The sequence below is a fragment of the Protopterus annectens genome, chromosome 3.part0 (genome assembly GCF_019279795.1).
Source record: "Protopterus annectens isolate FY-2018-M chromosome 3.part0, PAN1.0, whole genome shotgun sequence".
In the NCBI taxonomy this organism is placed as follows: domain Eukaryota; kingdom Metazoa; phylum Chordata; order Ceratodontiformes; family Protopteridae; genus Protopterus; species Protopterus annectens.
Genome location: NC_056731.1, coordinates 813,978,460 through 813,995,281, shown reverse-complemented (window position 1 = coordinate 813,995,281; position 16,822 = coordinate 813,978,460). Strand labels below are relative to the sequence as shown.

Sequence of the window (16,822 nt, the reverse complement as noted above, 5' to 3'; positions counted from 1 at the left end):
CTCCCCCTCTCGCCACGGTGACCACGGACGCCTCCCGCCTCGGGTGGGGGGGGCATTTTGCAGGCCGGACCGTCCAAGGCACGTGGAACGATTCAGAGACCTTTCTGCATATCAACGTTCTAGAGATGAGAGCAGTGCTCTTAGCGTTGCTAGCACTTCAGGACTTTCTTCCCTTGGGAACAATTGCGATTCAATCGGTCAACATGTCGGTTGTCTGGTACATCAACAAGCAAGGGGGAACAAGGTCTTACCCCCTTTGTCGAGAAGCCATGAGAGTTTGGGAATGGGCAATCTCCACCAACCGCTTTCTAATAGCAACGCACATTCCAGGTCGGTCCAACATCCTGGCGCACAAGCTCAGTCGCACCATTCTGACCCCTTACGAGTGGTCTCTCAATTTTCAAGTAGCGGAACGCATATTCTCACGGTGGGGAACTCCTTCATGCGATCTTTTTGCCTCTCCCTCAAACACCAAGTGCGACAGTTTTTTCGCTCTGATACCCCCTCCAGGAGGTTCTCCAAGAGACGCTCTGGTGCATGCTTGGCCACCCGGTCTTCTGTACGCTTATCCACCCTTGCCTCTGATGCTCCAAGTTCTTCAGAAAGCCTCTCGGGTGGGTTGCAGTATGATTCTCATTGCTCCGTTTTGGCCTCGACAGATCTGGTTCCCCTTTCTAAGGTCTCACTCGGTGAATCCTCCTTGGATTCTAGATCCCATTCCGGATCTGATATCCCACCCATCCTGCATATCTCCTCCGAACCTGGACAACCTGAAGCTGACCGCTTGGCTGCTCCAGTTCCACTCTTGATCAGGACTCCCAGTATTTCGTCCCCTGTTAAGGCTATCCTGGTGGCAGCTCATAAACCATCCACTAGGAAAGTCTACCGCAGCAAGTGGAAGCGGTTTTCTTTGTGGGCGGAGCGGCAAGGCCTGAATCCCTTCACGGTTCCTCTCCCTTTAGTGCTTGACTTTCTAACCTCTCTTTTTAACGATGGTGCCAGCAGTTCCACAGTCAAAGTACAACTGGCGGCAATTTCTCATTATCACATTGGTCATGACTCTAGTCCACTTATGTCAGCCAAGTTGTGTAAAATTTTCCTTAAAGGTACTTTCCTTCTCAGGCCCCCTGTGAAACAAGCGGTTCTTCCTTGGGACCTCTCCTTTGTTCTCCAGGCCTTGACCGCCCCCCCCCCTTCAAACCAGCGGCTACGGTGGATCTCAAATTCTTGTCTTTCAAGACAGCCTTTTTAGTAGCCATTACATCGGCCAAGAGAGTTTCAGAGCTCCAAGCATTATCAGCTAAACCTCCTTACTTGGTATTTCATCCGGACCGTGTTTACCTCAGGACCAACCCGTCCTTTCTTCCTAAAGTAGCTTCTGAAGCAAACATTAATCAATCCATTAACCTCCCTGTTTTCTTTCCTAAATATGAAAACAAAGGTGAATACAAGCTTCACTCCTTAGATGTTCACAGGCAACTTAGATTTTATCTAAACAGAACGGCTGGTCATAGGCAATCCGACCAGTTGTTTATTTCCTTTGCTAAATTTAATTTGGGCAAGCCAATTTCTAAAGTTTCTCTGTCTCGCTGGATTTCACAGTGTATCTTATTGGCTTATCAAGCTTCAGGAAGGCCCGCACCGGAGGGTGTACACGCCCATTCAACCCGGTCAGTATCTACCTCGGCAGCCTTTAAGGCTAGGATTCCTCTAGATGATATTTGTGCAGCAGCCACGTGGGCTTCATCTCATACTTTTATTTCCCACTATAAGTTGGATCTTGCATCTAGGGGTAGAGCATCATTTGGCTTCGCGGTGCTCCGGAATATCCTTCCATGATGGCCGCCCAAGATTCAGGTAGCTGGGGACTCTGTCCCACAGGTTGCAGACAAATGAATCTCCTACTTCAGATTTAGAAGTTATGTACTCACCATAACGTTCCATCTGAGTAGGTGTATTCATTTGTCTGCAACCATCCCGCCCTGCTATCCCCCTGGCCTTTCAGTTTCCTGCATATTATGTGTTACCCTTTTCAGGGTGTTCTTGCTGTTGGCAAACTCGATCTGAGGTCATGAGGGTAGAGCAGGGCATTATGGGTGAGGGGAGGAGCTGAGAGCTTGGATCCATAGCTGGTAAACCATGCCGGTTCGGATCCGATATCGGATCCATAACCCACAGGTTGCAGACAAATGAATACACCTACTCAGATGGAACGTTATGGTGAGTACATAACTTCTAATTTTGCAAAATCAAGGACAGATGAAAAGCCACTGTCGTACTTGTCTACCTTGGATGGGGGAATACTCTGCACACTTACACTGCATAACTGCTCCTTGCCTTGTCGCTTGGACACATCCAGAGTCACTACATGGGGGAGTGGAGTGCAACAAGTATGTCACAATTTGAAATGTTTCTGGCTAACGGTGATGGCTCTGACACATTTGTCATAACTCTCAATCTCAGAGCAAGAAATCTAGACAAAGCCATACAAAGAAGTGGGACAAAGGCCCAAAAATAAGGACATGCACCAATAATGACAAAACTGCCCAGTTTAGAACATTTCCATCCTAAAAGTCTACTCAGACTTCAACAATCCACCAGTGTCAATGAATATGCACAATCTCTGAAGAAATAAATGTCATCTAAATAATTCCACATTAAAGAGATCTGAAACTAATGGAGAGGCTGCTGCTAGCAAACAACTTTATATTTCATTGTTTCATCTACAAGTAATGTGCCTGCTGCCCTTGAGAAATTGCCTATGTTACATTATAAAATGATAAGCTAGTAATAATGCAATAGGGAATGGATGGCAAACTAACAGCTTCATAGCTACTAGGTATCTTCGCCAAAAAGAACTGCAGCATCCACCCCCTTTACAACACAGTATCAGCAATGCGTCTACATATTGTGGGAGCAGAACCCACAGCCTTCTGCATCAAAAACAAATATACGACCTGTTGTGCTATTAACATTGCAAGCAGACTCAGCATAAGCAGCACTAAACTTCTCTTCCCCTGCTGCTCTCAGCTCCTTGTAAAATCTGCTAGACACTCAGCTACATCTCTCAACTTTGAAGCACAAGAAATCTGGAAAAAGGCACAATTTATTGGGGGGATAAAAGCCCAAAAACCAGGGACATATTTTAAACATTGCTTGTATAATCTTGGAAAGTTGCTAGAATAAAATGCTGTGTTACTACCATACATTTCACTGCCAAGCCTTAAACCCAGGGCCCTGTGCATAACAGTCAGAACAACATACCACTATGCCAAATCAGCTGTTTTGGGAAAGAGAGGAAGACTGAAACTTAAATGGCTACCATTTAGTGAATTCAGTTCTCAGCAAAGCTGTCAACCTCTTAGCACAAAACACCTGGACAAAGCCAATAATGGGGGAATACAACCCCCAAACATATTCAGTGAATTCAGTTCTCACCATAGCTCTCAACCTTGGCACAAAAAACCTGGACGAAGCCAATAATGGGGGAATACAGTCCCAAAAGTAGAGACAAACTTCAAATACTCATCTAGTAAACTTAGAAAATTGCTAGAATAAAAGATTTTGTGTTACCGTATACTTTCTGAAGAATATGAAGTCTGAAATTCAAATCCTGTCATTTTTATTTATTTAACATTTGTTAACCAGGAAAGTCTGACTTGGAACAAAATCCAATTTTCAGCAGAGGCTCGGGGAGAAAAACTGCAGACATATGTCTTTGTAACATGAGAGGACACCAGAGCTAACCCACACAAACACAGGCAGACTCCACCCCAGCTACGAATCAAACCAGTGAACCTGTAGCTGCAAGGCAACAATGCTACCACTGCACCATCAACTATTTAAGGAATTAAAATTCAGAAACCACAGATTTTATGAGGAACAGAACAGAGATATAGGTTCATAGGTAGGCACTAGGCTATCTGCCCGAAGGCATTTATAAGCCTAGCCAAAATGTGTTGGCTTTCGCCGCCCCCTTAGATTAGCTCCCTGTGCCTCTGTCCAGCAGAGCCACTGAAGTGATCCCTGGGGTAAACTTTCTGTTTCCCATCCACTCGTCAAGGTTTCTCTTGAAGAGAGATATGAGGCAAAAATCTGCAAAACTTCCACAATTGGTGGTTGGTAGGGAATTCAGGCTCTTGCTACCTGCACCCAATGTATAGGGTTCAAGCCTGAGCTACTCTCTAACCACCACCAGCAGGTATCCTGAGTTCTCTCTAGCCACCAGCATAACAAACACACACTGTCTCTCTAGCCATCAGTAGAAATCAATTGGGGCATTACACACACACACACACACACACACACACACACACACACACACACACACACACACACACACACACACACACACACACACACACACACTTCCTAGCAATAACACATACCTGAGTAAATTCCTCTGTTTCTATCTCGTCTGCTTTTAAAATAATCTTACTAGCAGTAAGGAGTATCCTCTGCTGCTTCTAGCAGCAGTTGCAGCCCATTTGTGTCAGCAGATTAATTCACAATGCTTACTTGAGTTTATTCAGTACATTCAGCAGGGAGAAGATCAGACAAATGACATGGGGACTAGAGTCTCTAGCTGTGATAATTGTTTCTTGTGAATGCTGCCCACTTTAAGTGTAAACTATTAAATCAAAGTACATTCTAGAAGAGATCATCCTCAGCTTTGTAAATAAATCACAGACTTTTAATCTGAAATCAGAACTGCACAAACAATATGCAAGTAAATCATGAAGCCACCATAGCTATTGCTCTGATCTGTATTCCTGCAATGTCTGTTAGCAAACAGTTTAATCTGATAGCATGGTAAGGGTGTTCACGCTCAAGATGCTATCAGTCTTTGATTTGCAATGAAAAATAAATGATTGTATCTTTATTATGCAAAGCACCTTTTTAAGTCTGCAGCATAAGCAAATGTAAGTTAAAAGCAAAGGCATAACATTGATTGGCACTGTATAATGTTACATTTTGTTCTTTATTGGAAAATTCTCGTTCTGTAGAAGAGCCCTACAACTCAGTCAGGTCTTAATTGTAAATATATACCCCACTCAACAGGTATTGTGATGCAGACTTTCTTACTGTAAGTTATGTTTTATGCTGGTTGTCTAAACACTGCATGTAACATGTCCAAAATGAATAACTGTGTGCTTTTGTGTGGAAAGCTGTGGTTTAACATCTATATTTTCTAGTTTTGTATGATGTGATCACAATATGCAATTAACTCAAATCTCATGATTCAGGGAGAATGTACATGCTATAAAAACTGTTTCAGATTTCATAATGTCATATATATATATATATATATATATATATATATATATATATATATATATATATTACAGTGCAATTATAAGGAAATCTACATTTATTTAGCATCTAATGGAACTGACGATATTATGACAGTTGGAAAGGCAAGATAAAAATGCAGATCAGCAGTTCTGTTTTAAAAGAAAATTTGAAGGGATATGGGTCAGAGATTGTGAAGTTTTACTATACAGATATAAAGGCAAACACACACACACACACACACACACACACACACACACACACACACACACACACACACACACACACACCTCTTGAAGATTTATTTTCATTTTTTCAACAATCTTATGAATGATGAGCAAATAAAACTGTAATCCTTACAATCAGTGACAGATGTCCGACAGTTCAACTAATTAAATTAATTAATTAAAAAAAAAAAGGGTACAGAGCCGATTCCAGCAGACCAGCACCTACTTCAGTTAGTTTATGCATCTCGGTCTTCCTCTCTGCTCTCTCTCACTGCAGTCAGTGCAAGCCCTTAGCCACCCAAGACAAAAAAAAATAAACTAAGCAGTAAAGCACCACCAACGACCTCTTGATCAACACAAGTACAGTTCTACTGTGCTAGGGCTACTGATTGTTTCTTGCTTTCTTTTTTGAGAAGAGAGCGAGAACCATTCAGTAGCAATCCAGCCATTCACGTCTCGTACGTGCCTGCGGACGTGGCAGTCTGAACCCCCTTCTAATTACGGTGCGGTTAAACCCGCTTAGACTTCTGGGCATGACATTGATGCTTTTTCTTTTATCTGGACTGCCTTTTACAGCAGTCAGATATTAGATGCTGCTTTAGTATGTTGTTTAAAAAAAAAAAAAAAACGGAACTCGACGAGCATGCGCAGTTCGAGTTCTGGCCGGGACTGAGAAAACGCAAAATAATGGGAATATTTTTTAATGCCAATTTTTTGGCAAATGAAATTAAATAAATGTATTAAATGTCAACAGAGTCAACTACACCCTCGTCTTTTTCCTGGGAGGGCCGCAATCCGATAGCACGAGCCGCCCCCTGCTACTTACAGTTTTCTGGCACATATTTTTTATCTTTGTGAAAGAGTGTTTTGTTTCTAAGTAGTGGTGCATCTAGTTGACCATTTTACAGTGTTTTTTAAAGATAACTACTTGGAGTAAGGTGAACTTTATACTAGTTTTGATGGGAACATTTCTTTTACACTGTATTTATTCTTGTAGTTGGCATTGTATGTTCATATTTCAACACTTTAGTAGGATGTGATGTTTTGGATTCACTTAAATGAGTGTCAGTGTTATTTCATTTTCACACTCTATGATACTCTTTTCAAGAATGGAAATGTATCCATATTTACCACTACTACTTGGTCATATACGTCTATATCTTTACAGATATCACAAGTTGAATTAACAGCCTGGAAGCAGAGCGCAGCTGTCCTTAATAATGATAACAACAATAATAATAATGATAATCGTTATTAACAATAATAATACCCATTTGTTAACCAGATAGGCCTATGGAACAGACAAATCCCTTTTCAGTGGTGGTCACCATGGTAGCAGTGTCAGGTTAAGTGACTTGCTCAAAGTCACACTGTACGCAAATGAGTGTGGAGGGAATAAGACTATGTACCACAGGAACTACAGCCCATAGCTTTAACCATCTTTAACAATTGCCAGGCGTTCAAGACATTTTGGCCTGAAGTTCCAGTTTGCTTTGCATTTCAATGTTTTCTTTTTTTTCAGACCCTGTCTCTCATGAGGGAGGGGGATGCAAGTGCCCGTGGTTCTACCCAGGTGTTTCACAAACTGCAGAGAGTTCCTGAGAGTAAGACAACTAATATGTACAGTGGATATAAAAAGTGTACACAACCCTGTTAAAATGCCAGGTTTTTGTGATATAAAAAAAACGAGACCACAATAAATAATTTCAAAACATTTCCCACCTTTAATGTGACCTATAACCTGTACAATTCAATTGAAAAACAAACAAATCTGTTAGGGGAATAATATAAAAAATAAGAAAAACATACAATACGCTGGTTGCATAAGTGTGCACACCCTTAAACTAATACTTTGTTGTGTGTGCACAGCCTTAAACTAATACTTCGTTGTTTGTGCACACCCTTAAACTAATACTTTGTTGAAGCACCTTTTGATTTAATGACTACATTCAATCTTCTTGGGTACACACCTGCCAATGATTAAAGAGACTCTGGTCAACCACAAATAAAGTTCAGCTGTCCTAGTAGGATTTTCCTGACATTTACTCAGTTGTCTGCTACAGCAAAAGCCATGGTTCCCAGAGAGCTTACAAAGCATCAAAGGGATCTCATTGTTGAAAGGTATCAGTCAGGAGAAGGGTACAAAAAATTTCCACAGAATTGGATATACCATGGAACACAGTGAAGACAGTCATCAAAAAGTTGAGAAAATATGGGACAACAGTGACTTTACAAAGAACTTGGGCGTACCTTCAAAATTGATGAAAAGACATGATGAAAACTGGTCAGGGAGGCCGCCAAGAGACCTACAGCAACACTGAAGGAGCTGCAGAAATTTCTGGCAAGTGCTGGTTGTGTACTACATGTGACAACAATCTCCCGTATTCTCCATATGTTTGGACTATGAAGTAGGGTTGCAAGATGGAAGACTTTTCTTACACAGAAAAACATCCAGGCCCGGCTAAAATTTGAAAAATAGTACATCAAGTCTCAGAAGCTTGTGGGAAAATGTGTTATGGTCTGACGAGACCAAGGTTGAACTTTTTGCCCACAATTCCAAAAGGTATGTTTGGCGCAAAAGCAACACTTCACATCACCAAAAAAACACCATCCCCACAGTGAAGCATGGTGGTGGTAGTATCATGCTTTGGGGTTGCTTTTCTTCATCTAGAACTAGGGATTAAGTCAAGGTGGAGGGCATTATGAACAGTTCCAAATACCAGTCACTTTTGACCTTCAGGCATCTGCTAGAAAGATGAAGATGAAGAGGAATTTCACCTTTCAACATGACAGTGACCCCAAGCATACATCCAAATCAACAAAAGAATGGCTTCACCAGAAGAAAATTAAAAGTTTTGGAATGGCCCAGCCAGAGCCCAGACCTAAATCCAATAGAAAATCTGTGGGGTGACCAGAAGAGGGCTATGTACAAGAGATGCCCTCACAATCTGACAGATTTGGAGCACTTTTGCAAGGAAGAGTGGGCAAATATTGCCAAGTCAGGATGTGCCATGCTGATAGACTCCTACCCAAGAAGACTGAATGCTGCAATTAAATCAAAAGGTGCTGCAACACAGTATTAGTTTAAGGGTGTACACACTTATGCAACCAGCTTATTGTGTTTTTTAGTTTTTATATTTTTTTCCCCTAACAGATTTGTTTGTTTATCAATTGAATTGTACATGCTATAGGTCACATTAAAGTGGGAAAAGTTTTGAAATTATTTATTGTGGTCTCATTTTTGTATGTCACAAAAACCTGGCATTTTAACAGGGCTGTGTACACTTTTTATGTCCACTGTATGTATTTTTTAACATTTTTTAAGAGATGTATGTAGTTATGATCTTATAGAGAACCATGTGCACTGGGTGTATTATTCCTTCCTTACTTCCGTATATCACTGTTGTATTGTATACACTAGTTGGTTAGAAAGTTTGGCTCCCTAAATAATCAAGCTTCAGATTTATTATTCTTTATTATTCCTAAGCATGTGCTGTGGCAGGTACAGTCTCATGCTAAAGTTGAGATCAAGAACAGGAAATCCTCTATTGTAGTGGATGTCTCTGAACCCTTGCTTAAGGATGTCGTACTGAGACCAGAAGAAGATGTGTACTATAAGCTTGGGAGCCTGAGTTTTTAAGAGTCACATGACAGGTCACAAGAAATATGTCCTTAGGACTATATGATCTATGCACTGTAGTGAGCCTTCTCTGTGGTCATCTGATATGGTGAATACTTGCATATTTGCTGTTTGTGGTTATTCTTTTATTCCTTACTTAGGGCATAATGAGCTGGTCAAATTGATGTGGAGACTGTTTGTTAGAGTGGGCTGATATATCAGAAGAGGTGAGGTTTGTACATGGGACTGACCGACCTGAACATAATTCTTAAGCATACCTCATTATATGAGGAACAGTCCCCATTTTTAGTGTTTCTTCCAGTTCCACAAAAGTATGTAGCTGTGAATATGTATTTTAAAACATATTTTGATATAATTTCAACGTTGACAGGATTCAGTGGGATAATGAATTCTGATTCTGTAACTTCTATATATGCATGAACACTTTTTAACTGTCAAATGATTCTCAGTGTTTGATTCACTTTTCCCCCACAGCTTGGTGTTACAAGATCCCACAGAAGGTTGCATTTATTGATAACCTGACTGAGATTGTCGTAAGTCAACTTCCTAACTTTTGGAAGCTCTGGATTTCCTATGTGAATGGAAGTCTTTTCAGTGAGGTATGATTTTGTTTTAATAATGTTTTAATCTTAAATTAAAATTACTGAAATGTACTGAAAATGTTCAAAATTGTCACTTCTGATTTTTGTGTGACGCAAACTAGATGCTATAGCAGGTTGTACAGCAGTGGCCTAGATGGAGAAAGCCCTGAGTACAGTCTAACAGACCTGAGTTCAACTAGTGGCATTTGACTACACAGGCAGGGCAGATGGGCATGCCCGTCCTATATGTTTGTGGGTGGTGGCTGTTGGGGGTTCCCACCTGGCTCACTATGCTGCTGTAATGGCTGGTAAACTTAACTTTGTCATAATGCAGGGAGCTGGTGTTGGGATACACATAGGTGTTGGCAGCCTTGGCCTGTGCATGTGGGAGTGCAATTATGTGCAGACAAGAGGGCAGTTGCAGCCATTGTAATGATGCAAGTGCTCACGTCAACCCCAGATTTGGGGTTAGGCCTAAATAAAGAAAAGCTGTCATTGCTAGGATCCTGGCCATTGAGAGCACAAAGCATCCTCATCTCGACCTGAATGACCCCCCGTTCCTGACTCCCGGGCAGGGGTAATGTCTGATCTGTGGAAGGGTGATGGCCAATAAGCATTGGGGCAAAGGTTATACAAAAAAAGAGAAATAATTTAATATTAGGAAGTGCAGTGCTATGTTACTGACAACATTTGGAAAGGGAAAGACTGATACTAACATTGCTAGTGTGATTCACATACATAAGTAGTATGTTGCAAGCATAACTGAGTTAAGACAGCCTGTTCTTTTACTATTTCCCCCATCTCTCTCTTATTTCCCATCTAACCTACCGACTTCTTCCCAAGATGGCACTCTATCCTTTTTACTGTTGTTAAGACTGCCATTAAGTATTAATTGATTACTTTGGCTTTTTTCTTTAGATTATTGTTACCTGATGTCTTTGATCAGCATTGCCAGGTCTGGGTCTGTCCCTTCTTTCCTCATTTGTGGTATGTGACTGTGCCAACCTTGTTTCTGTTTGTGCCTTTGCTATCCTTAAATCCTTTGTTGCTGTTCTTTCACCCTCTTATGTTCTGCATCTTTTGCCCTAATTGCTAGCATTTCTTCACATTCATGTGTACCCTAATTGACTTTCTCTATTTTCCCATTTTTGTTTCTTTCCCAAAATCTTGTCTGTAGTCCTGAGTACTGTAACCTTGACCCATTCCCTTAGCTTGATTATTTCACCATTTAAGACCTCACCCTTCGGCCATTTTCTTCTGAGTTCAGCATAACACAATCATCCTGGAATGCTTAGATTTTTCAGCAGGTATAAAGGTCTTATCCACCCCCCGCCGAAGAGTCCAGAGGCTGATACAGTCGTATCATCCTGTAAGAATACCACACCCTTTCTCTACTTTTATGGTCAGGACACTACCTTATGTTCTGACCCCGCTTACTCCCTACCAAATCCATAATGTGGCATTCATCATTATCTTTCTTGCATTTGATTTTCTCCTTTGTGTAGATTGTTGCTATATCATCATCCCTGTCTTCTCTTTTGATCCTGAACATTCTTTACTCAAGCAGCACCATGTGCAGCCCTCCTTATCACTGGTTTATACTTCCTTGATATCATTAACGGTCCACCCTGTTCCTGCAGAACTGTTTCCTCATCTTCCTTCTAGACTTTTACACTGCATAATAGTAATACACAGCTATGCTTCGAATCACCCTTGTTTGCTCCTTTCTTTGTGTTTTCCTTCTCTCTCTCTCTGCCTCTTAGATGCCTTCTTTTCTTCTCTTTACCGCTTCTGTTTCTCCCATCCCCTTTCAAGTTTAGCTAAAGATTTGATCATTGAAATACACCTATCCAACTATGCCCTGAATACTGCTATCCTTTCTGGGCTATAGGTGGAACCTGTTCCTGGCATAAAGCTTATCTTCCTACCATGTTCTCCACCATCCTTCTGCCATTTGCAGGCCCTTCCTCCTTGTTCACTAATGCAGTGAGGCAGTGTATGTAATCTTGTTTTTCCTCATTATGATGGCTGCTGTCTTGTGTAACACTTCTGAGAAGCTGCCTTCATTCCCTTTATCATGGTATCTTTCTGCCACTGACCTGCTTTCTACCACTTAGGCTGTCACATCTGATACCTTTTTGATGCCTACATGAACTGCAGCATATGCCCACCCCTCCTATTTTGGTACTTCCTCTCATGTCTTGGTTAAAATTGTGCGACTGATTCACCTCAGCCTGTTTTCTCCTGTCTCCCTTAGTAAGACAGTTAGTTCCCTTAGTAATAGAATCCATAGTCATCAGAATCTGTCCCAACACTGGATCTCACATCTTTCTGTTCTTGCCTTATGTCATTGCCTCGCCTGTCTGCTGATTTTCTCTCTATTTCTACCATTCTCAGACCTTCTCACTGTTTCTGCTGGTTGCTTTTACCATAGTGTTAACCCTTTTCCCAGTTTATCTCCTTGGCCATCTTTACCAACTGTTCTGTCCTTTTCACCCTCTATCCCTCCCATTTGGCTGCATGTACAACCCTACTCACTTCCCTACTGCCTTTTTGACATTCTTGACTCCTGCATTTTCATCTCTGGCTTTGCCCCTCCCTGATCAGTTTTCATTGCTCTTGACATCTTTCCACATCTCCACATCTCTGTCATGAGTGTCTTTTCGAGTTTCTCTTTTCCCTTAATTGTATGCTGCCCCACTTTCCTTTGAGATATTCTACCTTTATCCTCCTGTCCACTGCTTTTCTCCATACTCCTCTTTCCCACCATGTCCTGTCTGCTGGCCAGTCTTGGCAATCTACCAGTGTCTCTAGTTCACAAATTCTTCTTTGATTCTCACAGCTTTGCAGACCACATGTCTGCTGTCACTCCAAAGTGAACTGAGCTGTATTACTGCCTCACATCCTGAACACCTTACCCACCCACCCCTTCTCATCCAGCCTGTACTGCTGTTTTCCCATTCTTAGATCCCGCTCTTTTTTATTTGGCGCGCACACACACACACACACACATATATATATATATATATATATATATATATATATATATATATGTATATGTATTAGCAACTACACAGACCTTTGTCTCAAATGTTATTCCTCAAGACCTTTTACACTTAGTCTAGTTTACAAACTTAGTGACATTAATATTAAACTGAAGCCTGCTAATTAAATATTTACTGAGGCATTAAAATGTATTTCTGTTTTTTCTTTTGGTATTTTGTCTCACTACTGTACATGTTTATGATACCCTAATTACTAGTTGTATTTTAGACCCTTTTGCAGTACTGTTTGTACAATTAGTGTAAAATTGAAAGAGTGCCCTTTTTTGTAGTATGCAGCATTTTATTGCAGTATTGCTTTGTAAAGATATATTTGCTTTACGCTGTGAGAGTTGCATGTATGCTTGACTTCTGGCTGTTTTTTAGACTGTGGCACTCTAGTCTAAGGAAAGGCTTTAACATGACATTTTTCTCCCTCTGGACCAGAGAAATTACCTTGAGTTTTATTTGTAGTATTATGTATTCAGTACAACTTTTTATTAGTAATATTACTTTTGTATACTTGTTTTGCTGGATTTTCTATTTCTAGTGCTGTTATACAATTACAAAATATTGCAAAAAATAAAACAAAATAGATATTGGTTTAACTAACATAAGCTTAAAACAGATATATTTACACTATTTGTGTTTGCTGTTGTCTGTCTTTTACTCTTGTGCATTTTAAACAAGTGCACTTTAGGTGAAAAGAAAATACATGCATGTCAGTCTTTTGACTTTAGGGCTTTACGGCAGTCATGTGCCCTACTTTACTGTCTAATTTACAAACATTTTGATTTAACTGGATGAAAATTTTAAAACATTTGAGAATAAAAAGTTAAATGCATTTAAGTAAGGCATTTGTCTATACATTAGATTTTGCTGTGTATGCTAACCATTTTTTAAATGTAGAGTAGTGTGCTGTAAATTATTTTTGTCAGCTTAGCTAACTGTTGTATAAGATTTGGAAGTTTTTTTGTACATCTTTACTAACCAGATTTGTTTTGTCTTATAATTTTGCAAGGGCTGTCTAATATTTTTAGTAACCTGTTTTTCTGACTCTAAAGCTTCTATGCACTTTTGACAAAGTGTTTGTATGTCATTTGTGAACCATCTGAGCTCACTCTGTCTGTCTCTTAGAAGTTTATTAAATTTTTTGTCAGTTTACCATGAACCTTGTCCCTATCCTAATCTATTTTGTGCAGTGCAGTGGCTTCATTCTATTTTGTCTAAAGGGTGTAACAAGATGTACAGGACATCCTGTCAGTAACTGATTTGGCTGCTGTTGTAACTCTGAAATTAACTTTTTACATGTAGTGACAGGACATAACTGTTTAACATCTGGATATAATGCAAGTGTATGACCCTTATGTGAAGATTGGGTGAAGATAGGCGAAGGCTGCCAGCCTAGCCAAGTAGAATTCTGGAGATAATTCTGTCATCTGTAAATATTAATGTAAACCACAGGCTTGTTGTCTTAAATGGTAAAAATAGTGTTACATGTGGAACTGGGGGAAATGTAAACAGTGCACTCTACTGACCAAGTAAAGCATGTTGTGACCCTTTGATGTTAAAACTCGGATTCAGTAAGTCTAGAGTGAGGTATCCTGCCTATTGTTTTAAGGCCAGAGTTTGCATGCATAAATGTCCTTTATTGCTCTGGTTTCTGCCCAGATGTGAAGAATGTAAGTGCAGTTTCTGTTAGCCTGGGAACCCAGGAAAGTGTGAAGAATGATGTAATGTGAACCAGGAAGGTGATTTTAAAAACAGAGAGAATCAGAGAGCATTAAGCATTTTTGTCTTGACCATCCAACCCACCAGCACTGTCTTGCTCTATGTGTAAGTTTATCTTAGACTTGTGTTTTCTCTTAGAAATAACTAGAAACTAGAAAGATTAGACTGTGTTTTTCTGTGATGTCAGAACTGTACTACTGAGTTATTTTAAGTATTTCTCTGTGATCTCTGAACTCTTGACTTGCACTGTGTAGTAAAAAGTATTGTCTTGTGTTTTGACTATTTGTTATTAGATATTTTTAAACCCTTTCAACTGTGGCTGTTTTGTAGACATAATTTAAGCTCCTTAGAGTACTTGCATGCCTTTGGTAAAATTGTACAGAGCTACTCCAATAGCTTTAGCCCTGGGCTATACTACCATTTGGACAATAATATTGCACAGTAATAATTGGACACCCTTTTAAGGCCTTTGAGAAGCTGATAAATACTAGTGGGTGGTGGCAGCTGGTACTACCATATAGTCTGGGAAAAAAGGGTACAGCTGGAGAACCTGTGCAGCCTTCCCCAGGAGTGTCTGTGTGTTTGTATAAACTCTTCTCAAAGTATGTGTGTCAGCTACTTGGGCAGGGACACAAAGCACTGGTTGGACAGAGAGGGTGCTGGAGGTTTTAGCTTGCCCACTAGGCTGAGATCTGGACCCTATAGCTGTGCCAGTGGGGAGTCTTATTAGGGACCTGGAGAGCAACGAAGCGACCAGCCCCAGACTAACTGTGATCTCTGTGTGCTCTTAAGGGAAATTGCACTTTACTGTATGTATTTCTTATCCTTTCCTTCTATATGAGACGCCCCTCGCTGGTGTTAGTGTTGAGGATTGAGGCTCCTTGATTGCTGGGTCAGGGCACGGGCATCACATATTAATTGTTTGGCAGTGGTAGGATAGCCACACCACATATTAATTGGTTGGCAAATACTAATTGGCTTGCAGTGGTGTGGGTAGAGTGAATTCCTGCAGCTGGTGTACAGTGAGCTTTGAAGGTGTTTTGTACTCTAAATCAGCCATGCAGTGAATATTCAGAGTTCACATCACAATTGTTTTATTTCTTTTGTTAGCTTAGTTAGGGTGAGCAGGCAGCATGTCTGCAGAGGAGTATGGAAAGCTGACAAAGAGCCAGCTGGCAGAGATGTACCAGGCTAGGGGACTGATGCATGGAAACCTGACTAAGGCAGACCTGATTGCAGCTTTTTTTACAGCTGCATCAGAAAACAGCAACCAGGAGGACAATCATGCTGGCAGTGGAGATATAAAACCCTCGGAGAATGGACAGCTCAACCTTTCTGCAGAGGACTTAAAAATCCATCTGGAGCTAAAGAGACTTGAGTTGGAGGCCAGGCGTTTGTAGATAAAAGCAGCTGAGAGACTGAGGAGTCTACAGGCTGAGGAGAATGAGAAACTGCTATGGCTGGAAGCCGAGGAAAAGCAACTGCAGAGGAAGCATGAGAGGGAAATGCCGAATCGTCGCCAGAGTCATGGAGGTAATGGGGAAGGGAGTAACTGGTCCCCAGAAGCACAAAAGGTCAGTAAATTTCTTCTGCAGTTTAAAGAGGGGGATAATTTTGATAGTTTCATTCATATGTTTGAGAGGGAATGCAAACAGTATGGTGTTGACCAAAGTCTCTGGGTATGGTTCCTGACCCCCTTACTCCATGGTAAAGCTGTAACTGTTTTGTCAAAAATGTCTGACGCTGCATGTTTTGATTATACTGCTTTTAAAAATCACTTGTTAGAATTGTTTAAGCTAACACCTGAAACACTTTTGAAGGGCTGGCTGACCATTTGGTGAGGGAAAAAGCCCTTAGCACTTTGCCTGAGGACATGAGGATCTGATTAATGCACTGAACTTTGCAGACTACAACTTTTTTAGCACTGTATTTTATGCAGTTATTAAAGAAATAACTTGTCTATGTAACAGACAACATGTACAATACTGTCACAGTTTACAGCTTTTAATGTACCAAGTTTAGTTTTTAAAGCATGTATGAATAATAGCTTTTTTCCATTTACCTCAGAATAATCGTGTTTCTACATGTACCAAATTTAACAAAAATCATATTTAACAGCATACACTTTTAATGTCTTTTATATACATTTTTTGTATCATTTGGATCTTGTCCATAAAACAGTCTGTTAATACTATTAAAATTCATTTGACGTCATAAGGTCTGGTGATAAGCTACTTTTTTTTTGTTCTGTTTCAAGGTAAATTATGTGACAACCTTAAACTTCTAGAGATTCGTTTCTGTTAGGAAATT

General features: G+C 40.5%; 1 protein-coding gene across 2 annotated transcripts in view; it reads left to right on the top strand.

The window, feature by feature from the left end:
* EXOC2 (exocyst complex component 2) overlaps positions 1–16,822 on the top strand; it is a 2,261,550-nt gene that overhangs the window by 1,179,280 nt on the left and 1,065,448 nt on the right. For both annotated transcript variants that reach the window (XM_044065154.1, XM_044065156.1), the window contains exon 13: positions 9,634–9,758. In XM_044065154.1, the coding sequence (XP_043921089.1) occupies positions 9,634–9,758 (125 nt within the window). The remainder of the gene's footprint in view (positions 1–9,633; positions 9,759–16,822) is intronic.